The sequence below is a fragment of the Fusarium falciforme genome, chromosome 5 (assembly GCF_026873545.1).
Source record: "Fusarium falciforme chromosome 5, complete sequence".
NCBI classification, from domain to species: domain Eukaryota; kingdom Fungi; phylum Ascomycota; class Sordariomycetes; order Hypocreales; family Nectriaceae; genus Fusarium; species Fusarium falciforme.
The window spans coordinates 3,664,861-3,688,054 of record NC_070548.1 but is presented as its reverse complement, the minus strand read 5'-3'; the positions used below and the strand labels follow the sequence as shown (position 1 = coordinate 3,688,054).

The 23,194-nt window shown below is 50.2% G+C and overlaps 11 protein-coding genes across 11 annotated transcripts; 4 read left to right on the top strand and 7 right to left on the bottom strand.

The window, feature by feature from the left end:
* Positions 1–987: 987 nt before the first annotated feature.
* On the bottom strand, positions 988–1,898 carry NCS54_00737400 (PARP catalytic domain-containing protein; the record flags this gene model as incomplete). Its single annotated transcript, XM_053152805.1, has 6 exons — positions 988–1,110; positions 1,166–1,305; positions 1,358–1,408; positions 1,461–1,736; positions 1,796–1,838; positions 1,890–1,898. 6 exons carry the CDS (start codon positions 1,896–1,898, stop codon positions 988–990), a joined length of 642 nt encoding a protein of 213 aa, XP_053008780.1.
* Positions 1,899–2,727: 829 nt separating this feature from the next.
* Positions 2,728–3,672, bottom strand: NCS54_00737300 (DUF2263 domain-containing protein; the record flags this gene model as incomplete). The annotated part of the gene is made up of 1 exon (XM_053152804.1): positions 2,728–3,672. The coding sequence occupies exon 1, from the start codon at positions 3,610–3,612 to the stop codon at positions 2,728–2,730; it is 885 nt and encodes a 294-aa protein (XP_053008779.1). The 5' UTR covers positions 3,613–3,672.
* Positions 3,673–4,022: 350 nt separating this feature from the next.
* On the bottom strand, positions 4,023–5,216 carry NCS54_00737200 (Hypothetical protein; the record flags this gene model as incomplete). The annotated part of the gene is made up of 1 exon (XM_053152803.1): positions 4,023–5,216. One exon carries the CDS (start codon positions 5,214–5,216, stop codon positions 4,023–4,025), a length of 1,194 nt encoding a protein of 397 aa, XP_053008778.1.
* A 1,439-nt stretch (positions 5,217–6,655) lies between these two features.
* On the bottom strand, positions 6,656–8,611 carry NCS54_00737100 (Lysophospholipase; the record flags this gene model as incomplete). The annotated part of the gene is made up of 1 exon (XM_053152802.1): positions 6,656–8,611. One exon carries the CDS (start codon positions 8,609–8,611, stop codon positions 6,656–6,658), a length of 1,956 nt encoding a protein of 651 aa, XP_053008777.1.
* Positions 8,612–9,506: 895 nt separating this feature from the next.
* On the bottom strand, positions 9,507–12,899 carry NCS54_00737000 (Hypothetical protein; the record flags this gene model as incomplete). The annotated part of the gene is made up of 8 exons (XM_053152801.1): positions 9,507–10,089; positions 10,144–10,192; positions 10,319–11,071; positions 11,130–11,314; positions 11,365–11,492; positions 11,545–12,114; positions 12,162–12,414; positions 12,580–12,899. The coding sequence occupies 8 exons, from the start codon at positions 12,897–12,899 to the stop codon at positions 9,507–9,509; spliced, it is 2,841 nt and encodes a 946-aa protein (XP_053008776.1).
* A 614-nt stretch (positions 12,900–13,513) lies between these two features.
* NCS54_00736900 (uncharacterized protein) lies at positions 13,514–14,866 on the top strand (the record flags this gene model as incomplete). The annotated part of the gene is made up of 3 exons (XM_053152800.1): positions 13,514–14,077; positions 14,130–14,530; positions 14,596–14,866. 3 exons carry the CDS (start codon positions 13,514–13,516, stop codon positions 14,864–14,866), a joined length of 1,236 nt encoding a protein of 411 aa, XP_053008775.1.
* A 104-nt stretch (positions 14,867–14,970) lies between these two features.
* Positions 14,971–15,900, bottom strand: NCS54_00736800 (Hypothetical protein; the record flags this gene model as incomplete). Its single annotated transcript, XM_053152799.1, has 1 exon — positions 14,971–15,900. The coding sequence occupies one exon, from the start codon at positions 15,898–15,900 to the stop codon at positions 14,971–14,973; it is 930 nt and encodes a 309-aa protein (XP_053008774.1).
* A 755-nt stretch (positions 15,901–16,655) lies between these two features.
* On the top strand, positions 16,656–18,790 carry NCS54_00736700 (Hypothetical protein; the record flags this gene model as incomplete). The annotated part of the gene is made up of 9 exons (XM_053152798.1): positions 16,656–16,816; positions 16,878–17,023; positions 17,082–17,225; positions 17,296–17,357; positions 17,414–17,480; positions 17,555–18,126; positions 18,179–18,309; positions 18,359–18,604; positions 18,661–18,790. The coding sequence occupies 9 exons, from the start codon at positions 16,656–16,658 to the stop codon at positions 18,788–18,790; spliced, it is 1,659 nt and encodes a 552-aa protein (XP_053008773.1).
* Positions 18,791–18,972: 182 nt separating this feature from the next.
* NCS54_00736600 (Hypothetical protein) lies at positions 18,973–19,878 on the bottom strand (the record flags this gene model as incomplete). Its single annotated transcript, XM_053152797.1, has 1 exon — positions 18,973–19,878. The coding sequence occupies one exon, from the start codon at positions 19,876–19,878 to the stop codon at positions 18,973–18,975; it is 906 nt and encodes a 301-aa protein (XP_053008772.1).
* A 679-nt stretch (positions 19,879–20,557) lies between these two features.
* NCS54_00736500 (Hypothetical protein) lies at positions 20,558–21,667 on the top strand (the record flags this gene model as incomplete). The annotated part of the gene is made up of 3 exons (XM_053152796.1): positions 20,558–21,094; positions 21,154–21,376; positions 21,498–21,667. 3 exons carry the CDS (start codon positions 20,558–20,560, stop codon positions 21,665–21,667), a joined length of 930 nt encoding a protein of 309 aa, XP_053008771.1.
* A 711-nt stretch (positions 21,668–22,378) lies between these two features.
* Positions 22,379–22,841, top strand: NCS54_00736400 (Hypothetical protein; the record flags this gene model as incomplete). Its single annotated transcript, XM_053152795.1, has 2 exons — positions 22,379–22,506; positions 22,565–22,841. The coding sequence occupies 2 exons, from the start codon at positions 22,379–22,381 to the stop codon at positions 22,839–22,841; spliced, it is 405 nt and encodes a 134-aa protein (XP_053008770.1).
* Positions 22,842–23,194: the final 353 nt, after the last annotated feature.

Genomic DNA, 23,194 nt, shown 5'->3' with positions numbered 1-23,194 from the left:
TGAGGGGAAGCGATGACAAGCATGATAAGAACCTAAAGATTGGGGTTTAGGGTGAGAGAACAGCTTAAGAATGAATGAATTGTCGTCAGGGGAAGCCACCAGCAGTGCCAGCACAGCCATCATATCCTGCAGTGTTCAATTGGCCAAGACGCGGTCTTCAGAACCGAGAAGCTGGCGCCACAGCGCCAAACCAACGGTGGCAGGGCTGTGACTGGGGTGTTGAAAAGGATGCCACATGGAATTCAGGCAGCAGTTCTTTGCCAATCGCCAGTCAACGTACTCAGCCGCTATCGTTTCAGGAGAGTTTACGTGGTAAAGCAAGGCGGATTCAAAACACCAGGCTCTCCCGCATTTCTTCTCTGTTGACAAAGCAATTGCTGCACAATAGGTCTTAGTTCAAGCAAGAAGAATTGTTCCATCAACTCTTCCACGCATCCACAGCAGAGCCTCGTTTCACCGCGATCCGAGGCATTTAGCGGGGAAGATAGGGGTTGGGGGCGCCATTCGAACGGGCTGCGGCGCTTTTGACTGGTTCTCTGAAGAAGCAGGCTCTGGCCAAGACGTGTTTAGCGTCGTGCGGCTGACCTCAAACCTGGCTGTGCAGCCGAAATGTGGGTTGAGGGTGCAGGGTATTCTCAACCATGACGTGCGAAAGAGAAGAGTCTTGGTTGACTGGAGATGACAGAATATCAAGATGGAAGAAGTGTCAAAGCTAGCTCGTGTTCTCCAAGGTCCTATGTTTCGAAGAATTTTTCTGGTCTAATTCTGGGCGCCTAGGTTCGCTAGAATTAACGCGTAGTTCCATCCCGCGAAAAATGATTCATTATTACACAAACAAGGCCTAAGGATATAACCACCCCTAACGCCCTCCTCATATCTTGATATTGTTTGACAAGCACGCTGCTTAGATAGGTGCCTAGATAGCTCCTCAGATGTGTCATGTCAATCAGAAACAACCACAAAACCCTCATAAACAGAGACTATTCTTCAAGGCAACCACCCTTGCCTGGTGTACATCACCACCGCGACCGGAACAATGGCATCTTCACGATAGACGATCGTTTCCGGATACACCACCCGTCCACCGTTTCGAACAGTAACAGACTCAACCTAGCATTAACAAGTCAGCATGCTTCGTTCCGCGGGTTCTTGGCCCATCACATACGCTGTCAAACCCAGGGTCTGGCCGGGTCCGGCGGCTATCGGGGCGTCGGAGGTACTGAGGTCTGTTGGTGACGACCCTGCAGATGAAGATGACATGAAGGGTGGAGTGGATGTGGTGGTTTTCGGCAAAGATGTCCGCCTCTAAAGTACGATCAGAACAGACTCTTTATGAGTAGGTAGAGGAGGAACTTACTTGACGAAACAGTCGTCGAGTAGACCCCGTTCCCGAACATAGAGCCCCTGCCTCACGAAATGGTTAACCTGACATTCTCATAGTTGTCTAGCTTTGTACTTACACTCTCTCGGGATCCTGAAAGAGTGCTTGAGGATCCCGCAGACTCCACACTCGCTGTTATCACAGAGCTCCAAGACATGCCCCCTCTCTCCGACAAGGCAGGCCCGACGAGTACCGTGGTAGCGACGCTTAAATCTGCCTCCACCTCGGATACAGTACTCGAGGAACCGTCGTCCTCGGTACGACTGATCGAATTCGCTCTCCGTGACGTGGTATATAGATCTGACGGTTGCCCGTTTGTCAGGGTGTCGCCAGCTATTGTAAAACGCTTCACAGACTAGTTGATCACAGTTAGATCTCTATCTTCGGGTACCATCCAACGGGGGTCGTACTTACGATCTCGGTATAAGTGGCTGCTCTCGCCCAAGCGGGATAGCTCCTAAGCGTAAAATATTAGCACATGTCAAGGCTATTGGGAGATAGAACTCACTGGGGCCATCTTAAGCACTAGAGAAGGGGACGCTGGCTCAAAGCAAGTACAATGTTTGAATAGCGCGGTAACAGGTTTCCAAACCGGCGCTTAGCTCTGGGTGAGGGCGCAGTAAGGGGCCGAGAGCGGCTTGGATTCTTGGACGGAAGATATGGAGGCCATAGGGAGCAGTGTGTTGGGCTATACATATATATAGAAATAGTATGCCCTGATTCAAAGTGATTGCAAAGGGGGTTGTGCATCCCTATGCGATGGCCTTGGAGTAATACTGCGACATCACAGTTCTAAGACTCTGCTCTGAGTGAGAGACCATTGCAAAGGTTGGCTGTTCAGCTCCTTAAACACATGAGAGATGGGTAGGAGTGATGACGAATCCAATGACTGCAACTGTCATGGGGTCCGGCGATAGGAGCAAACAGCATAGTTTTCAGCATAATATTGCCCCCGTGATTGGATAGTATCGGAATCAGTGTACTGAGTCACCCTGGAAAATAGCAGTCGCTACTGAACAGCCTATATATACTCTTGTTCAGTGCCAATACTGGGCCGGCTGTGACAAGTATAACTGCCATCCATTATGGAGCAGTAACTCAGGTAGCCTCTCCATCGGCACAGATCATATTCTATGGTACTGAGCCGTGTCTATTGCGTTAATCACATTCTAAGGCCAAACCATAGGTGGTTTTCAGTCTCTTCAGAAGCACTCAGACCCGCCAGGACTCTTATTACTTATTCTTTGAGGGATAAAATATCTTAAGTCAAGGCCATCAAAATCAACTGTGCCCTCTCTTATTGTGGCCTATGCCTCTTGGGAAGCATGACCAAATTCACAATGCTATCAAACTCTCTTGCCAGCAAGGACCTTCTGAAAGATCTCGTAGTTACCCTCCTGCTTCGGATCATAGACAGCAAACCAGACTTCACGCCACCAGTTCCCATGAAACTCCTTCTCACGAAGTACCTCCAACCAGCAATGGGCAACGTCCTCGGGAGGGTTTGCGTACACGCCACACCCAAACGCCCCAAGAACAAGGGAGCGGTGTCCGTTGCGAGCCGCGATCCGGAGGGCAAGTCTCATCTTGTTCTTGGTGATGTTACGATCCTCGTCCTTTTCAAAGACTGGCTGTTCGATGCCGCTCCTTAGCTTGAACGTGTGAATCCTGGGACGGTAGAGGGCCGCGATGGTCACGGCACTGACGACAGGGAGGTTTCTAGGAGAAACCTCTCTCATGATGCGATGCCCATGAGCCATGTCATGACGAAAGATAAGCACATACGGGCTGTAGAGAGCTTCTTGCCCAGAGAGCGGATAGAGGTTTCTATTCAGACTCAGAGCCAGAGAGCTGCGGTAGCACAGCGCTTCCTCTTGAGCTATGCGGCCATTGAGAAATCCACCGCAAGGCTTGTGGCGGTTCGCAAAATTGAGGATGGCCACATGCGGGCTGGCCATTCGAGGGTCGGGTAGGCCAACCTTTAGCGACTGCGACAGACGAATAGCAGCGTTGAGAGTATCCTCGTTAATGACTCTAATGGTAGCCGGCTGAGGATAAGAAGGGCAGTAGTTCGGATCCAGGCGATGAAGAGTCTCGAGCGAGTACTTGCGCGCAGCGTGGGCAGCGGCTGTGCTTTGGAGCTGGCCTAGGAGATTAGGCAGAAGGCCCAAAGTCTCCTGTGCAACGTTTTTGAGGATGTCCTGCAGAGACTGAGACCCATTGTGCCCCATGCTGTCTTTGTATGTGATGGAGCGATGCGTTTTTAGAAGTGATGAGAGATGGAGAGGTAGTTGATGGCGATATCTGAGTTTGGTGAACAAGGAAGATCCGTGAACAAAAGAAGGAGGGGAAGCAGCCGTCTTAACCTTAGGCAAATGCAGGTTGCATACGAATGAGGTTGCACATGTTTGCTTTGCCAGCCAAAAAAAAAAAAAAAAAAAAAAAAAAAAAAAAAAGACTTAGCTAACAGCCAAGAGACGAAGAGCATGTATGAATCATTCAATGATCATTAGAGATGGCATTGCACAAAGAAGTTGGACAGTGCTTCACAGGTATGTGTGAGATGAGTTGATGCTACACGTGACATCCTTTCAGCCGGGCAACACATAGACAAACACGCACTCGCGTCACCTTCTCTGAATCATATCAACTTTATGAGATGACCAGAGTCTGTGTCGTACTCCTCACACGGTAGCTCGGCTTTCCCCTCCGGCGACTTGAGTGCGTTGTACGAGTCGTCAAACTTCCTCGTGTCGTTGCGAACAACACCACTAATGAAAGCATGCCCACACCGCGTATACACTCCCGGCCGTCCCATGACACCTTGAACAATAATACCTCTAATCTCTGAACCGACCTTCCACCTCTGTTCAAATGACATTGGCGCCTGAACGTCAAACAGAGGCACGAAAAAGAGCCGCTCCGCCCCGACAACGTCAGGCGAGTCAACATCAGCGGCTCTGCCGTGCTCCTCCATTCCCTTCCCCCGCAGACGACAGGACTTCGAATCGCCTTCGAGTGTGATGGGGTTAAGAACGCAGCGCAGGCGAAGATACCCAGAGACCTTCTCACCACGATGCTCATCAGTCTCTCGACGAAGACTGACCTCGGTGATGGAACAAAGTGAGCTAACATCGTGTCCATCGTAAATGTTGACTTGCTGTAGATGCACCGCTCCATTGAGCGATGCCCAAGACCATGTTGGAGCAAGATCGTTACGAGGTGGTCGATCGGCCTGCAGACTCCGCACGACCCATGCGAGTTGTATCTCCATCTTGGGCCTCCACAGACCGACACAGTACTCTATCTTGAGCTCATCTCGTAGGTGGTTGGCTACGCCTGAGATGGCGATAAGCTTGTCTCCAAGCACTGTCAAGCCACAGGCAGAGTAGGTGTTGACGATAGTCCCCCACTGGCCCAAGCCCTCATCGACGGTCTTTGCAGGTGAGAGCAAGGACGAACCCTGCTTGCATCCAAACGTCATCGGCCTCGCCTCATATCTGGACCAGGCTGTTGAACCATGAGGAAGTGACTCGCAAGCGGTTAGTTCAGCACAGTCCCAGATGACTTGGTCAAATGCAAAATGCGCGATGCGAGGCGACAACATGCGTTCCTGGGCAACCCACGATCGAAGATTGAGCGGAGCCTGGTCAACGGCTTGAGCAAAGTATCCCTGGTCCACGAGATGAAATCGACCTTTGATGGCCTTGGTGTCGATGTCAACTACCTCTGACTGCACGAGGTGGGGATCTCTCTCCTGAAACAAACCCCCGAAGGTGTTGGTTGAGGCAGTTGCTGCGATGTTGAACAAGGCATACTTGTACACCTCAAGCATGGTGCTTGCTTCCTTCTGCCAATCTTGATCCGAATTTTGTATAATACACAGTGAATCAATCCAGATATATCTGATGCCCAAGCTTCTGACGACTTGGATTGCGTCTTGAAACGTCTCTGGCAGCTCGAGGAAGGGAATGTCGTGTTTCAAGACATTGATGTTCCCGGTGGTGAGCTTCAGAATCTCAGCACCTCCCCAACAGTGACTGAGAGAGACAAATGGTTCAGAGATAGCCGTTTCGGAAGAGTCCACAAGTTTTAAACTGTCTTGTTCAACTTGGACGAGCCGGGTGGGAAGCCAAGAGACACTGGGGCTTGTGGAAATACAAGACTGGTGATGAGTGCGGCATGTTTCTAGACAGTCTTTCAGAAAGTCTAAGCTCCCTTTTGAACCGGTGCTTGTGCTCATTAGATTAGGCGTTTCTGGAGAGCATTTGGTCAGTTTGCAAACATCCTTATTAACCAGTATTTCACACACCTTCATCTTTGGCCTTTTCAAAATACATCCAAATCCCCACAAAAAACAATCCATTGAGCTTTACTCCGGTTCGGAACCAAGGCCCGTTTCTTGTCTGGTTAGCCACAATCCCATGGCTGTACTGAATCTGCAGGGCCGAGTCCCGTTGTAGCTCAGGTCTGTTATCTTTGACGATCTCTCGGAGGATGCCTCGGCAGCTATAGCAGCGCTTGGCTTTCGCTTCAAAATCACGCAGGGAAATATCGTATTTGAACGTAGCAACCAGGGATTCTAGCCGGCTAGACTCCTTCTTCAGGGACATGGGCTGCTTGAACACGGCCTTGCACTCTTGGCACAGCATTTTCGTATTTGATACGGAAAAGAGGGGAAAAGACAGAAGGCGGTGAGAGCCAAGAGGCCTCCGCTCATTTCTTTAGTAGTCCACTGAGGCGTCACAAAGATATGTAGATATGCATAAAGGCGCATAGTTGGGGCGCATAACCAGCCTCCGTATAGGTCCAGAAGACGCCACTTGAGATGCACTCGTGCCGTGCGATATTGGTATTGAGTCGATTGGCGCCTCGAAAAAGCTTGGTTTTAGGTACTGCACTTCACGCCCGGTCCCCAGGGGAAAACTCCTGATCAACCAACTTTTATTCCAAGATTTTCCATCCTAATATCTGCACACACGTGAGCCACTGCGTGGTCAGGTTAAGATTGGAGTATAAGGAAGAGCAGATACCTTATACACTAGTCTACCTAAGCATTGAGAATGTACTCCATCAGATAGGAAGACTTGTTAGGTGTTGAGGTTTAACGACATCGTGAAGACAGAAGTCAGCTCAGGCTACTGGTTTCAATTTAAAGCGCTCCATAAGAGAGGGACAGTCAACCAAGACCAGTCCAGTTTTACAAGACAGTACAAGAAACACGCTCATGTAATCTTCCATCCTATCCAACTACCCTTCTCACAGCATCAGGTCTCAGTATCCAAAGAACACAACAGCCAAGGCAATCCCAACAGTAAGCGCAAAGTTATGTCCAAGCCCGGCGGCACCGTTACTATCATCAGTCTCGTTCTTGATGATGAAGCTAGGCTCATAGACGTTAACGCGGGTATTGTTAGACTTTCCGTCCCAGCAGTACTTGTTAAAGCAAGTGCGGCAAGCGTCAGGAACGGTCTCTCCGGCCTTCCACCAGCTTCGGCTCATGATGGCGCAGGCAACGCATACGGGCCAGTCCTTGTTCACGGTGCCGTTGCCTTGAGTAGCGGAGTTGAAGCCGTTTGTGATGATTTGGTCCCGCTGTTCAATGGTGTAAGATGGCTTGAATGTCGAGACATTGCTGAAGGTCGTGTATGGCGCATTTGGTACGTAGACAACCAAGGGCGGTACAACCTGTCCATCGGAGAGCGTAAAGTTGTCCGCGTCGCAGCCAAACATAGTAGGACGTCGGTTAAGGCCGTTGTTGATAAAGGTCTCGGCAGAAGGCACGGGAGGGAACAGAGTGCCGTTGCCTATATCCTCCAGAGAACGGTCGTACGAAGCACGCAGGGCAGTGCCGTTGGGCCAGTTGTTGTTAGTATCAGCAGACGAGTCAATGGCAAAGATAATGTCCACGCCACGGATAGGCTGGATCAACGGATGAAGGGGGATATTCTGCAAATCCTCACCTCCGTCCACCAAAGAGAGCTGAAAGTCCTTCTCGCTGGGGTTGGTGGAGGGGTTCCAGCCGCGGAACGGGTTAGGCGCGTATTGGGCGATGTCGTTGTCATCTTTATCCAGACCCTTGAGGACATTTTCAACGGCCTTTGTTAGGAAGGATGGAATGCCAGAATCTTCGCCAACTGCAGTGACGTTCTGGAGGAGAAATTGGTTGAAGAGGGATGAAGAGGTGCCCATGACGAAGCCAAACTGGTCGAAGCCACGAACACATTTGCCGTTGCGAGAAACCGAGCCATCGCTAAAGTTGGAAGCCAGATAACGGAGGGGAGCAAATCCGTAGGTTGTGGGATCCCAAGTGCCGAGTTCGTAAGGGTTGAACTCAAAGACGGTCGCGTTTAACGAGATGATGCGCTCACCGGGGGCGCGCTCATCGGAGACAAGAATCGGGAACGGCGTGTCGGCATCCTTGAAAGACGAAGTATCCTGGATCGACGAGAACGTGTAGGCCGGACCACCTTCTGAGGCGTTGATCAGCTGATAAGAAAGAGCGCGGCCCCAGAAATCCGTGATGGACGTGTCCCATCCTTTGGCCTTCTCATCGACGGCATCCACAACCTGAGTCCAGTAATCGACCGTATTCAAAATCCCAATCCCCCTCTCCTCAGGACCCTCAAAGATTGACCGGTCGAACCGCCAAAGAGAGGACCCTTCAGCGCCCCGTTGCAGATCGGGAATGGTGGAGAAGTTGTTGGCGAACATGGACCCCACGAGCCAGCCACCACCGGATAGCCCGGCAAGGTAGGTCGACGCCTGCAAAAGCCCGCTGACGGCGCTGTCGTGTCCGTTACGTGAGTCGGCAGCTGACAAGAACCCGGCTCCGTTCATTAGGGCGCGATAGCCACCGCCAGAGATGGCAATGCCGATGTTGGGTAGGGCCGTGGTGTTGTCGCGGGCCCTGTCGAGGTAGGAAGTCGCGTTGAAGTTGGGAATGGCGGCATTCTCAAGGAGCTTACGCAAAGGGTCAAAGGTGTTGTTCCTGCGGACAGGAATCCATGAGGCTTCCTCATGCGAGAGGGCATCAGCTGTACGAATGGTAGGTCGCGTGCGAGGACAGTCGACAACCTCTGGAGCGTAGCCACCACTGGGAGAGTCGGGAAGAGCTCGAACCTGCAAATCTGTAGAAACTGCATAACGAGGTTCATGCCCAAGGGTCGCCGCTTCAAGGCGGAGAATGTGCAGGGCGAAGATCGCCGAGACGGACCACAGCTGGACCATGACGGTGAAGCCCAGTGGGATGATACGAGAAAACGGATGATGTGGAAATACCGCAACGTAAAGGATATGTATCAGAAATGTGCCAAACGATTGTAAAGAAGAGCGAAAAGAAGAAAGTTAGTGAGATTCTCTTGTTGGAGTTTGGTCGGCTCCCTCATGTATTGATTAACTCTGTGGACCCTCCCTTCAAAAGGACCCTTCCACATGAGGACCGAAAGTTAGATCGAAGCAGAGTTAGTGTCTCACAAATCGTCCCAGCTCCGATGTCAACAAATACGCGTAAGCCAATCTCAAGGGTCAACCAGGGTCCCTCTATACGCGCCAATTCGTCGAGCCCATCTCAGAGTCCCCACCCTCATCATGACGACAGCATCAGCCGAGATCCCGATATTACTTACGCGTGGGCCAATGGAAAATCCGCCGATCTGGTCTGACATTCCGTGATCCGAGCTCCCGGGGCAGAATCTCTCGACGTCTGCTTATTTTGTGTGGCTTAGATCAAGTCAGCCTCACCGGCTTCTCCGAGAACCCTCGGCCGTGGCAATTGTCACAAGTTCAAGAAGTTGGTGAAATCAGGGGCAGCTTGGAAACGACCTGGTCTAAAAACCCTAGCTATGAGTGATGTTATAGGTGAATCCGTAAGTTGCCTCAGATGATATCCGCATGATCTTGTCTACAATCTCGAATTTACAACGCGAGAATCAAAGGAAAATTGGAGGGTTCCTTGAGCCCAGTATTGTTGTAACCATATCTTCCATTCAAAGTAAAGCTCTAGAATAACGAATTCCTTGAGCAGCATCTAATCAAGACTGCCCTTTTCTATATCCAGCCTCACCTCAGTTAACACATTTTTGCCAACCCACACATGCCCAGCACCTTCTCCAGAATCAGCATCTCATATGTTCGTGTCCTCGGCCGAGTCGTAATACACCTCCTGTCCAATCTCCTCATCCAGAACCACGCCAAGTTCGCGAAGTTCTTGCCTATTACTGTCATCGAGTGCTTTACGCTCCCTGCGAACCTGCCGGATCCTGGGGAGCCAATGAAGCCACAAGAAGTCTGCAATAGACACATTCTGGTTTGAGAATTCTTGCTCAAACTCTTCCGTCAACTCTCCTAGCCTTTCGATTAAGGCTCGATCCTCGTCAAGCATATCATCCCATTCCTCTACCTCCTTTGTGCGTTGGACTGTGTCTTCGGTGGCATACACAGATCTGTGACACGCTGACAGGTGCCTGATGCGTAGGGCTGTTAGGGTTAGAGCATGGATGATCGATTTAACCAGGTAAGCCAGATCCAGGTCACTGGTTATGCGGGAGAGTAGATCGATAAGGTATACAACCTTGGCGATTCCATCAGCATATTTGAAGTATGTGACCATGACCTCCACATCACCCAGCAACGCAACAACAAGGTAGTGCAGCGGCAGTGACAACTCCTCTGTAGTGCAGGGGCAGGGAAGTCGAGACTGTGCGGTGCTATGTACCACAGCTAGCAGCACTCGTCCAATATGTATTGGCGCTTGAACGTACCGTCTGCTTTTGTAGAATCCGCATCGAACCCACTTTGCGCAGCAGCGCGCTAGGTCATGAGTAGCAGATATTCCCAAAGAATTAGCGCAATGTTCAAGTCTGGCGCCTTTCTGGATCAGCCAGTCAGCGTGTACCAATCTAAATTTCGCCGTGAACAGGTCGGTAGCAAATCTACCTGCACTTAAGATTGGTGATACCCCGTCTCCATCGGGCGTATCTATGCCCTTGAATCCGAGATTGAACGCCACCTCGGCATCTTCAGGGTCGTCCAGGAGATGGAAGATTCCTTGCTGAACATGGTCCGAAAGCTCGCTTTTCATCAAAGGATCCAGGCCATTGTGGAGTATCTTTACGACACCGCTTTGATGAAGTGACTGCAGCCTATCCCATATCGCAGGGGCCGTCATGTCAGGCAGTTCGTTTAGAGAGACTCCAAGATCTCGCAGCTCTGATTCGGGGAGGTGGTGCAATGCCAGTTTTTGTAGCCGCTCTCGCCTCTGCGCAAGGTGCTCTAGCAGAGCTATCTTGGCTTTCGGTGAAGCTCTCAATCCTGACGGGTCGCCAATCAAATCGAGCCCCATAGGGCAGTCTGTCTCGAGAAGCAGCCTGACGGTAGCTGAGCAGCCGCAGCCAGAGCACAGGTTCAGTCTGCGGGGCGGCTTATGGCATGCGTGCTGGCTCAGTTCCAGCGCATTCTTCAATGGCGTATATCCTTCTGCATCAGGCTGGTTCACTAGGTGATGTGTGGCCTCCTTCTCAAGCAAGAGCCGGAGACCAGTCTCCCAGTTCAAGCAAAAATGCAAGATGTTTTGTCCAAAAAAGTCTGTCTCGCGCACAAACTCGACAAACTTGATATTTTCGATAAGCTCCTTGATCTTTGTTTCATCTCGTTTTGCCACAGCAAGAAAAATGTTTCTGTATCCCAGCCCTGTTTTATCGTCAGCTATCATCCCATTCGCATATTTCTAGCAATCAGGGCTAAGCACCTTCCATAATGTCAGGGCGCTCTTTTAGTACGTCTATAAATACGTGCTGGAATGCAAACTTCAGATTCCAGGGGCGCTCAGGGTCTTGTTCAGGATCAAACTGCGACTCGCAGTTCGCAAGAAAATCGTAGACTGGACCCAGAAAGCTGTAAACAGACTTTCTTAATACGAATCCGATCATTGAGCTAGTTCCGGTTACTTGCAGAGCTATTGGAGTTGATTTGGTGTGGCATACCTCTCCTTGTTGGTACCTGCATAGACATTGACGCCCACCTGTTGCAGGAACAGCAGCATCATCTTGAGGCTCTCAAGGACGTCATCCCACTTTTCGGCTCCTTTCACTGCCAGCCAATGGTTATAACTCTATGAATCTTGTCAAATCCGAATATGTGGTTCTTCTAAGGAGTGAACCAACCTTAATGCACATGTGGGCGACATTACGACCAAAGGTGTCAACATCCAAGGGCGACGCCTTCCCAGAAGTGTAAGCGATTTGTAGTTTCTTGATATCTTCCTGGATGAGTGTTGTTAGGTCATCTCCACGGCGGTCATTTCTGTAGTCGTCGAAGACGTCGAAGGCTTGACTCGTTTCCATGACATTGTATGTTCGCAGCGAGTGTGTTGTTAAAGAGCCTCCGCATTGGTAATCCCTCTGCAGAGAAAAGCTAAGAACCTTGGAGAGGAGGAACCGCAAGCCAGTGTAAGTGATGGTGGTCTTTGTAGATCTCTTGTAAAAACAGCACCCGGGCTGATGATCTCCCTTGGACATTGCCTGGTACGAAATGGCCAGACCTCCCCAAAATCTGTACGTCGTCAGTGGCTGTCGTCCTTTTACGCCTTTCTGTCTCTGGCAGAGACAGATTGCCATGGCGGTTTCTTGAATGCATTTTCTTTCGATCATGGAATTTCTCAAGTACCGTGGAATGTCCTTTTGTTGTGCCGTGCCAACGGTCTGGGATTGCGGACCAAGCCGAAGACCTTCTGCCTGCTCCTTTCATTAGGGCCAGCACTATGACTCCCTGGAATACTTACGATTGCACCTAGTTTTCCTGAGACCATGAGGCTGGTATCTTTGATCAGTGTCTGGCTGCTGGATGCCAGCGTCTTTTGTTCCTCAACTCCACTCGAAATCGCCGTGAGCCTTGCGTCTGTCTGTTGAGCAGACCCTTCGATTCTCTCAACTTTGGATTCAAGTCTCGTTAAGAAGGCCGTCGTAACCAAGTGGTTATCCTGAACGGCGCTTCTAAACGCCTCAATATCGTCACCGACACCCACACCAACATGCCTGTCAAAATTAGGAGAGGTTATTTGATGGGGAAGCTCTCCTTACAGGATCAACGCTTGAATTACAGTTCCTAGGGCTCCTGTAGCGTTGAGGAGCTGATCTTGAATTTGAGTCAACTTCTTCCGTTGGAACGGGTAGGCGATGACTGTTTTTGACTTGTCCTACTTGCGTGACACATCCGAAGCGCCATCGACCTTGGTCAGATTGTCGACGAGTTCCTTTAGAGCTCGAAGCTCACACTCGCAGGATCCTAGTGCTAGGACAACGAGGTCGGTAGCTTGGGCATGGCGGCTGCTGAGTGTCGAAGCACTCGGCCGAATGAGCTCGATGTATCTGCGAAGGAGGCCCAAGAGCTCCGTAGCGCGTCTTAGATCATCATCTCGGTCTTTGATGGCACTGAAAAACGTGTCAAGGCCACTACAAATACTAATGCCAAGAGAAACGATGCCAGCGACACCGCTGGCGATGCCGAGTGCCTCGGCCATGTTCAGCGGTTAGCCTGCAGAGTAGGTCGCCGCTTACCACGAGATGGAGCGTAGAAAGCCTCAAATTATGTAGATGAATAATCCACTCTATCAAAAGATGCCGAAACTTCTGGCAGATGGTTGGGCATACATGCATGTGTCAGCCAAATTGAGGCTGAAGGCTCGTTTCTGTCAAGGCAGACATGCATTTCATATGCAAAGTCCAGCCGGGCTGTGTTGGTGGTGACATCGTAAATCAGGCCAGCAATCAGAGCTCGACATTTCCAACACAAATTCGCCCTGTAACCGCCCATCTGCAAGCCACGTTGGGCCTGGCGGTTTTCAAGCCCAGTGTGCAACCAATAGGGGCCACCTATCAGATCAAGGAGTGCACTACTCCGTAGATATCACAAACATGATGTGACTTGCGCTGCGCCTCTGGCGAACTATCCCGCACACCTTGCCTCCGCTTGAGGATAGAAAGATCAACCAAGCCTTGGAATTTGCCTTGGCTGTAACTTTGGTGACACAGCCTCACAGGTCAACTCCCGGTCGACACGTTCTATTAAGATTCTAGGTCCGGTTCCTTTGGGCTAGACGTCCTCTAGCTTAGCAATTCTCGACTACCTGATGAAATGAAATTCCCAAAGCCACCGCGTGCAGCCCTGCAGCGTCCGCCCCCAGCCCATTATGAATACGATGCTGAGGCAGCGCGGAGCACTTCATCCCCCCCGCTATCTCCGCCGTGCTCTCAGAGCATTGACGTTGGCAGCAATATCTCGTTCGAAGACCGAGGCAGCCAGTTACCACCCGATGAGAAATTGCCCGCCGAGAGCCACAGCCGAGAAAATGAAGGCCAAAAGGATGGGGACAGCAGCGACAAGATAACACTCAAACGCCCCCAGCGGCTCAAAAAACACCGAGAAAAACACCGAGAAAAACACCGAGACCGGACTGAGAAATTAAAAGAAATATTGGAACCGATTCTTGGCTCGGAAAATGGCGACTCCTGCGTCCTGTTGCTCTGCTGTGGTAGTCCCTCAGCATGTCGTGTACTACCAGTTCTGATTCCGATCTCAACCATGGCGACAGACTATGTCGGCCAGTGGAGTCTAATCAAAGATTCTTGGAACACTTTCCATAAGAGCTGGAGACACCGACTTCCTTTTTACGGTGTTAAGCAGGTCTCATTAGCCTCGGTGGGAATTGCGATAGTGCCCTCAGAGATACTACCGCTGACGAGCAACACAGGTATCACTACTAGCACAGGTCGGGTCGAACAGTTCGAACAGATTCGGTGATGGACATTCACAATTCCTCGGTGCTTGTACGCCAGAAGACTTGGAAGTCCAGATGCAGCAACAACAAGCCATCATTGATCAAGTGCCAGACAGGGCATTCACTTGTTATTATGATCCGCACGATGGAATATTCAAACATCATCAAGAGTGCGACGACGACAGAGAAGACCACTATACGGTTTTAGAGGCATATGGGTCGCCTTACGAATGTCCCTTTGAGAATTTTGGAAAGGCAAAGAGAAAGCTATTACAGCTGTCCAGGAGAAGATCATTCCTCACCTTGGCCTTCCACCGTCCCGAAGTGAGCGAGGCGAATGATCTCATTCCAAAAAACCGATTTTACTCACACTTGTAATTGCCCATTTCCTCGCAACACTTGAAAAAGTAATTTGAATGGCTAATGAGTTTGTTCTCAGAGAAGTACTAAAACTCTTCGACGAATGGGGATGTCCTTCGCTTTATGAATTGCCCTTTCGGGGGTTAATCGTCGAGGAAGGGTGGCTTCTCTCATCTCAATCTATCTTCCTTGTCTGCGTTGGCGGCATATTCATGCTTGCGGCGCCATTGAGGTTCATATTTGGAGGCTGGGATGCTGCCTGGGGAGCTGCCAGTTGCCTTCTGACCTTAGCCATGTTTGGATATCAATATACCAAGGATCAGCGCGGGCTCAAGGCAGCATGTAGATAGCATTGCATTTTGATGCCGTTTGAATGCTGCATTTCCCACGAGAAGTATCAACGTTGGCAAGTTTGCTCTGCGGCGGTAGCCCCTTAGCATGTCGTATTCAACTACTAAAGAACATATGATTCAAGCTCCTTCTCCGTCCATTCCCATAACTGCTCCCGAACCTTCTCATTATTACTCAGCGCCGAACCCTTGCCCGTGACCCCAACCGGATAGTAAAAGACTCCAGATTCCACATCCTGACTAGTCGCAGCCCAGAGTTGGTTCAAGGCTCCATTCTCAACGCTCACAGATGTCATATTACCAATAAACCTAAACACCGCGGCCAACAGTGCACCATAACTGTTGATAAACGAGTCACTTAGGTTGGTCTTCACCACTCCAGGGTGAAGACTGATGAACTTGATGTCAGGGTGGCGTTTCGCAAGCGCTGCGTTATAGTGAATGTTTGCGAGCTTAGACTGGCCGTAGCGGGTCCAGGTGCCGAGATGCTGCATCATCGTCTTGGCTTTGTCGAGATGGTAAGAGTCCTTAGGCGCTATACTCGATGCAGATGACGAGAGGAACACGACTCTTACGTCAGAAGAGGTGTTGGCGGCGGTCGCTTTGAGGGTTGGCAGAAGGAGCTTGGTGAGGAGAGCGTGGCCGAGGTGGTTAGTGCCAAACTGGATTTCGTATCCGTCCTTAGTGAGGCCTTCCGGAACGGCCATTATACCGGCATTGTTAACCAGAATATCCAGGCGGTCTGATGAGGCTCGGAACGAAGCAGCGGCTGCTTTCGTGCTCTCGAAGGAGCCGAGATCAAGACGGAGGAAAGTGATGGGCGGTGCATTGGGAACCTTCTCTTGGACCTCCCTGATGGCCTGGTTGCCTTTTTCTTCCGACCTTGCTGCAAGATAGATGTGCGCAGGGTTGTGCTTTGCGAGCTGCAGGACGGTCTCGAGGCCTAACCCGGTATTGCCTCCAGTAACCAAGATGACCTTTCCGGAGAGGTCGAGAATATCCTTATCAGGATTGAACGAAACACCACTTTTCATGATGGTAGGAGGTCTGGAAGTACAAGTTATGTAGAGTAGAATGGCGACGGAAGCTGAAAGACCAACTAATTTGGATAGTGCAGACCATGAACGAGTTATTATAGGTAAACACTCTGCGGACATAGGGAAATCAAGTCTCAATTAAGTCCGGAGGCTTGCAGATGAAGCCCTGGTCTGATCAAGGTTCCCCGGCTAGAACTCCTGGCCTGATCCCGTCGGAGTTGAGTCGGAGATGGGTCAAAAAGGGGCTAGTGCAGACTCAAAAGGGGGATAGATGAACTTTAACTTCCAACTGCTCCGCCCAAGTCCGCCTATGGCCCCTGGAATCTCAACTTCTTCGAGTAGATTTATACTACTTTGGCTGCCAATGTTGATGCTGCTTCGTAGACCAGTCTGCTATGCATCATCAAGAACAATGCAAGCTGAGACGTTACGAATGATCTCTTACATGATGATTTCCAACCCCCACGCGGGAGTAAATCTCGGGATATGAATGGACGTTCAGTCAGGAGCCTGGTAATTTAAAGGGATCTGCTGCATTTTGGTTGCTTTTGCGGCCCTTTACAGTATTGGGTTTTGAGGCCGTCATATATTAACAGCTGTGTCTTGCCATTGTGGCTGATGGCTTCTGTAAGAGGCGTCATTGATGGCAAGAACAATCGACCTTACTGAGATAAATATCTGGCCATTTTGTCTCTTATTCGACTTCAGACACTACGTTGGTACTCATCAATTGGGGCAGCCTACCCTCCACCATGATCGGACTACAATATGCCAGTTTTGTGGTCCTAGCCTTTGTTGCCGACGTCCTTGGACGAGACTCGTCTTCCCACTGGCTTCTTTCCCAAGGAATTGAAGCCTTAGGAGGTAGCCGTAACCTCGAGGCCGTTCTCGATGTTACCTACTCAGGCGACGGGTATGCTTCACCTTGATGCAGCGACCTGTGCTACTGGCGTTTCATCGCTAAATCATGACAGACACTTTCGCTCCAGGTCCATGTCCCAGACGTTTGGCCTGAACGGACTCGACAGAATATTGGCTGGTGCCGGTCGTCAGAACGTTTCCTTCTCGTTCCACGGAGGTGTTGTAAAGCAGCGCATCGACAGATTTCACGACCTATCAGGCATGCGCATAAGAAACACGACGTTGTTAGGAGTCCATTGCTAATTTTGTGTCACCAGCCATCTTCCTATGGGCCCGTCCTAATCTTGAGCCAGTCAACTTCTCCCTCGTTGTCCAGGATGGAGGCGACGGTTTCGCTGCTACTGTGGAAGGAAGCGACTTGCTCTTGGCCCCAAGTGCACCACCTCCGGGGTATAAAGATGGTGTGTATCTTGATTAATAGTATATCTGGTCTCTTCCATCGTCTCTATCACTAATTTTGCATCTCTTCAGGACTTCTGGCAGCCTTCCTAATACAAGAGGCCGTCAAAATGTCTCCCATGCTTCTCAGGGTTGTCAGTTCACTTAATTTGCAAGAGACTTGGCTCAAGACACTAAACGTCTGTGACAGATCTCGTGGAATAATTACCACACTATTCGTATGGAAGAAACCACCGATGGTAAAAAGCACCGGGCCAGTATGTTGAAGATGCGGGCCCTTTAAGTTTTTAGAAACGGCTTCCATGCTGACCTGTACCTTGCCTTGTCCAAGTTTACGACAAGACCCTCGACATCTCGGTTCTCTTGGATGAAGACACCAAGCTCCCATATCTCATCCGTTCGTACGAAAACCATAGCTTCTTTGGCCCCTCTACCAACGACCTGTTTCTCAATGACTACGTGACCGTGAAAGGGGTCAAGTTCCCCCGTCGCTTCCAAACGATTTATAATCGCAAACATCTGTTGACAGAGTACTCCGTTGCCAAGGTGCTTGTCAACCCTGGAATACCATCATCACGTTTCGATGGCCCTCCTCGCCGTTTTCTGGAAGCTCACGTGCCCAGGCGAGACATACACTACGGCTTTGCAGAGATTGGCGAGAACAATGCTTACTATAGGTGGACTGGCCAGTACACTGGTACTTTCGCTAACCTCAACGCGTCTCAACCTTGGAAGGATCTCCCAGGTGTCTGGCTCCTCACAGTCACTAATGCTCCCAGTTACCGCCAGCTCATCCTTGAACTCGGTAACAACGTCGTTGTGCTAGACGCTCCACCACACCAGAGCCTGCTTGTCTTGCGGTGGGTTAAAGAAACGCTGAACAAGACCGTGACGCATGTTTGGGTAAGTAGCCGTCCTACCATGCCATGTACGAACCACTGATATTTCTCTTTAGCCAACTCATCACCATCATGACCATGCATATGGCACTGTCGACTACGTGGCTGCCGGAGCAAGGGTTATTGCCCTTGACAACGCGGTGGACTACTACTCAACCATCCCCAAAGACAGATTCATTACATATTCGTAAGACTCTATGACCAGAAAGAAAAGGAGTCACTGAAGCCTCCTTAAGGACCAATCACCCATATACTCTCGGCGATGATACTATCCAGGCTACCCTCGTACACATGGGAGATTCTGTACACGCAGCCGACCATAGCTACGCGCACGTCTCCCCACGGTGCGCCACCACCAATAGCACGAGTTTGATTTTCGATGCAGACAACGTAAACACGGCCAATATAACGACTTCCGAGCAGGGCGCCTTGTTGGCAGCCCTGGACAAGTTCGCAGCCGACAAGGTAGCTCTGAGCGCAACGTGAGGAACCTACCCCCGGGCTTAGACTCTGCAGTTAACATCTTGTCACATTTTAGATTCGTAGCGGTGCACGGAAACTGCATTCCGTTTGCGCAGGTCATCAACATCACTGGATATCGCTACCCTGGCACCAGAGCGCAAGATTTCAAGTACCTCCGCCCCAAATGCCTCGATCCTTTACCCTGAATTTGAGGGTATGCGAGACGAGAGGATATATGCCCCTCTAGCGCCGCTAGACTCAAGACAGGTCATCTAATGAGAAATCTCCGGTTTCTATTGTTTTCAAGCTATCTTTATTCTAAACCACGAGATCATTTGGATCCTCTATGTTTCCTCGTCCGAGCTACAAACAACCATCAAACCTATGCTCACTGGCGCGTAGCAAGTCGCTGGAAGATCTTGGGGCCAAACTCGGCCATATCAGTCGGGATAGTAAACTCAGTCTCATCCATCGCCTTTTGCCAGTTGTCCCTCACAGATTCAACAGTCCAATCCTGGTCCGCGGGTCCAAAGTAGCCCTTGCTCTCGGCCAGAAAGATGCGAGTAACGAGTCTGCTGACCGCTGCGACGGTTTCACCGTTGACCTCGGAGCTCTCATGAGCCAACCATGCCACCGTGGAAGCCACATCGCGGGCGGGCATGCTAGCCTCCATAAAGGCCTGCGTCTGCTCATCCGTAACAAAGGCGGCAGAACCAGGCGTATAGGCCATAGGAGCAACCGTATTGACCAGAATGTTGTGCTCCTTGCCTTCAATGGCTATAGACTTGGCCAACCCCATAAGGGCCAACTTGGCAGCTCCGTAGGTTGACTGTTGAGCGCTGCCAAACATAACAGGCGATGCGATCATGACAACGCGACCAAACTTTTGACTCTTCATATGTGGCCAAGCGGCCTGCGTGACGTTCCAAGACCCTCCCACATGGACGCCGAGCATGTCCCAGAGCTTATCGTCAGAAGTCTGGTCGAATTCACCACCATTAGCACCGCCAGCGTTGTTGATGATGATGTCGACGCGTCCGAAGTTGTCGATGGCAGCTTTCACGATTGCATTGGCAACTTCGCGGTCCGCCACGCTACCGATCTGGACCACGGCCTTGCCACCAGCGTCGGTGATTTCTTTGGCAGTTGCCTCTGCGGTTGATGAGCTGGTGCTGTTGATCACCAAGGCGGCGCCGAGACGGCTGAGAAGGAGGGCATATTCGCGACCCAGGCCTCGACCTGAGCCGGTCACAATGGCGACGCGCCCATCGAATCTTAGAGAGTTTCCGGCCATGGTTGAGCTATGTCGAGGCGACAATCAGGGTGAAACTTTGTTGTAATGGGCGAAGTAAAGTGTAAGGTTCACGATGTGTTGTGTTGTACTGAGCTATGCTAGAGGCCATCCTAGCCTTTTTGTACTGACTGTTCACTATCAAAGTCTTTGCTTTTCCCTCCTTTGTAGACCATCGTTGTCTGTCCCTGGATAACAACGGCGGAGGTGCGTTTCGCCAACTTCACTTCCTCCGCAGTAGCCCGACGCTATGAACCATTTGGGCGGAGGATCGTCCCCTGTCTCCGATTGGAAAGCGATCAATCTGCATGCTGCCCTTGGCCGCATATTGATCTCCTTTAACTATCTTTGGAATAGCGTCTCCGGAATCTTGTCCCGCTCGGCAACAATCAAGAGTCCGGGTCCGAGACACACAACGGACAGTACATGCGGCTGTAGGTTACCTCGCAGCTATCGGAGATGTGGCGGGGGAACGGCGGAGGAACAATGGATGAAGGGGGATATGTTTAATTCGCCTTATCGTTGATGCCATATGGAATTAGTTGTTAGTAAACGGTGGCTTGTGTTTGATGAAAAGAGGGTCAAGCCTTAGACACTAGAAATATACAACACATCGCTTCTCTCTCATCTTGCTGTTACTCTCTTAGTATCAACCTACGCCAAACGAAAAACCAAGTTCACCATGGCTACCTCCACAGAAACAGACGGATCTGAAAACAGTTTTGTCGTGGCACCACCTCGCCTCGTTCCGACAATTCACAAGACACCTTATCCGAGCCTTCTACCCCATCGTCCCGAGTTAAACCAGTTTGGTAGGACGATCCTGATCACTGGCGGGTCTGCCGGAATTGGGCTTGCAATTGCACGAGCATATGCAGAGGCGTCAGCTTCAAACATCATCCTGACTGGTCGCCGTAGTGATGTTCTGCACCAGGCATCCTCCAAGCTTTCGGAAACGTTTCCCAAGGTGAACATCATTCCTCGGGTTTGTGATGTTGCAAACGCCGAGGAAGTAGCCAGGCTTTGGTCTAGCCTTTCCGACGAGGGTATCTTTGTCGATGTCCTTGTTCTGAACGCGGCCAAATTTGGTCAACAGCAACAGCCACTCCTCGAAACTGACTTGGAAGAAACTTGGTCCCTGTACGAAACAAACGTCAAGGCAATCCTTGATTTCTGTCAGCGACTGCACAAGCAGCCGGGTGCTGATGATAAGAAAAAGGTATGACAAGGACGTGCCCCAATAAACACATCAATCGGTAACTAATTATCCCGCGATAGTACATCGTCTATGTATCGACTGCTGCGATTCACCTTCCATCTATTGCGTCTGCTCTCCCGGATTACTCCTTAAGCAAGATGTCAGGCCACCTACTGGTTCAGAAGATTGCAGAGGAGGTGGACCGTGAGAAATTACAGATTGTTACTTTCCATCCTGGGCAGATTCTCTCCGAAAAGGCTCGATCTGCGGGCCTTGATGAGAACAGCTTCCCCTTTGATGATGGTATGTGCCTGAAAATCCATTGTACTACTTGTGTCTTTTGTGTTGTTGAGCGGGATGTTGTGTGTTACATGGTGTCGTCTGAATCCCTGATACGCATTGTTGTTCTAACCAAGTCCTATAGAGAATCTTCCTGGGCGCTGGGCACTTTGGGCGTCGACGTCTCAAGCCACCTTCCTCCACGGCCGTTTCGCCTGGGCAGCGTGGGATGTTGATGAGCTAAGGTCGGGGGACGTTAAAAGACGCATGGATACGGACCCTGAATTCCTAACTTTGCAATTCGTAGGACTCTAATTCTGTGCCAACATTTTGGCTGGGGATGATGATGAAAATTGCGCCGAATATATGGCTTATCCAACTCGGCTTCAATTTTGAATAAGGTTTTACACTGCATCTATTCACACCTTGATGCAGTCTATCAAGCCTTTCGAATAGCCTTGATAAACCGCATCTAATATTGAGAGCCAGATGCAGAATGATAATATTACTCTTGGCCACAATATAGTATAAATGTCTTAGAAATCACATCCCCGAATATGGTCACTCGCTAAGCTCACCAAAAGCGACCTGTAAGCCTCGAAGAGGCAAAGGGCTTGGCGCTTTAGGTGTAATGCTGGTTACGGAGCACGGAATTTGGGAGGTCCACTTACACTCGTATAGTGGACATGTGATGGAGATGTCGCGGAGATGTAACGGAGGTATTATTATGTCGTGGAGATGTAATGGACCTGTTGCGGAGGTGCGACGGAGGAGGAATGCGGCCGCGGAGAAGGCCCATCCGTTTGATTGGTTTCCGTATGGAAAGTTCTATGATTAATCAAGAGGTCGTAGTCGAACATGGATATCAAACATGTCTTTTGAATGGTTGAAAAAGTTCGTTACAAGTTCACAGAGACCGGCGGGATATATCTACCTCCCATAACCAGCTCAAGAACCTCATTACGCAGTTCACTTGCCCTCTTACAACCTCACAACTTGATGTCTATCACGCCTTATACAATTAAGATGTCGTCACAGAATCTGTCTCTAGGCGAGTGGGTGAAGCAGATCAACAATGCAATTTTCTACCAACCGGAGGATGAAGTCGCCTTGAAGGCCTTGAACGAAGACCTTGATCCGGGTCTGGTAGTCAAGTAAGCCATTCCAGCAGTGTATATTCTCATACATAAATGATACTTAACAGTATCTTAGACTCAATCATAGCCTCTTCAACTATGAAGAGATGAAGGGAGGCATCCTGTACATCCGTGGTAGTGGCGGCATGACCCTCGACAGCGTCTCTGAGATCTTGAAGTGGGACGATGCTGAGAAGCAGGGAGGTGTAGTCGCACATCTCACCACGTTTACTACAAAAAACCATGAGACAAGACAGGAGGTTAGGAAGACTAGTTTGATTACCTCTACAGTTAAGTGGATTGATGGTAGGAGAAAGATTACTGAGCTGGTAGAAGTTGAGATTGAGGAGTAATAGCGTTTCATTCAACAGATTACTCCGGGTTTCTTGCTGTAGATGTCAACTACTTTATAACCACTCAAAAATTTGAGGTTATCAAACTGGATAGTAGTTTCGAAGCTTGTAGCTATTACAAGTTCTACTCCTAATACCTTGAGCAGAATCAGAGAGTCACAGGTTGTCATGCCTTTGATAACCCGCCGTGGGCAAGTTTGAAAAGCACCACGATGATCACCCGCAGTGGATTTTTTGTAGTTTTCCTTGAACCACTGGATTTGAACTGCCCGAAACGTGCGCATTCTCTTGCCGTGGTGAGTGTGTGTATCGTGAAGCTGTGGTGTTAACAAATGTCCCCAGAAAGAGGCACA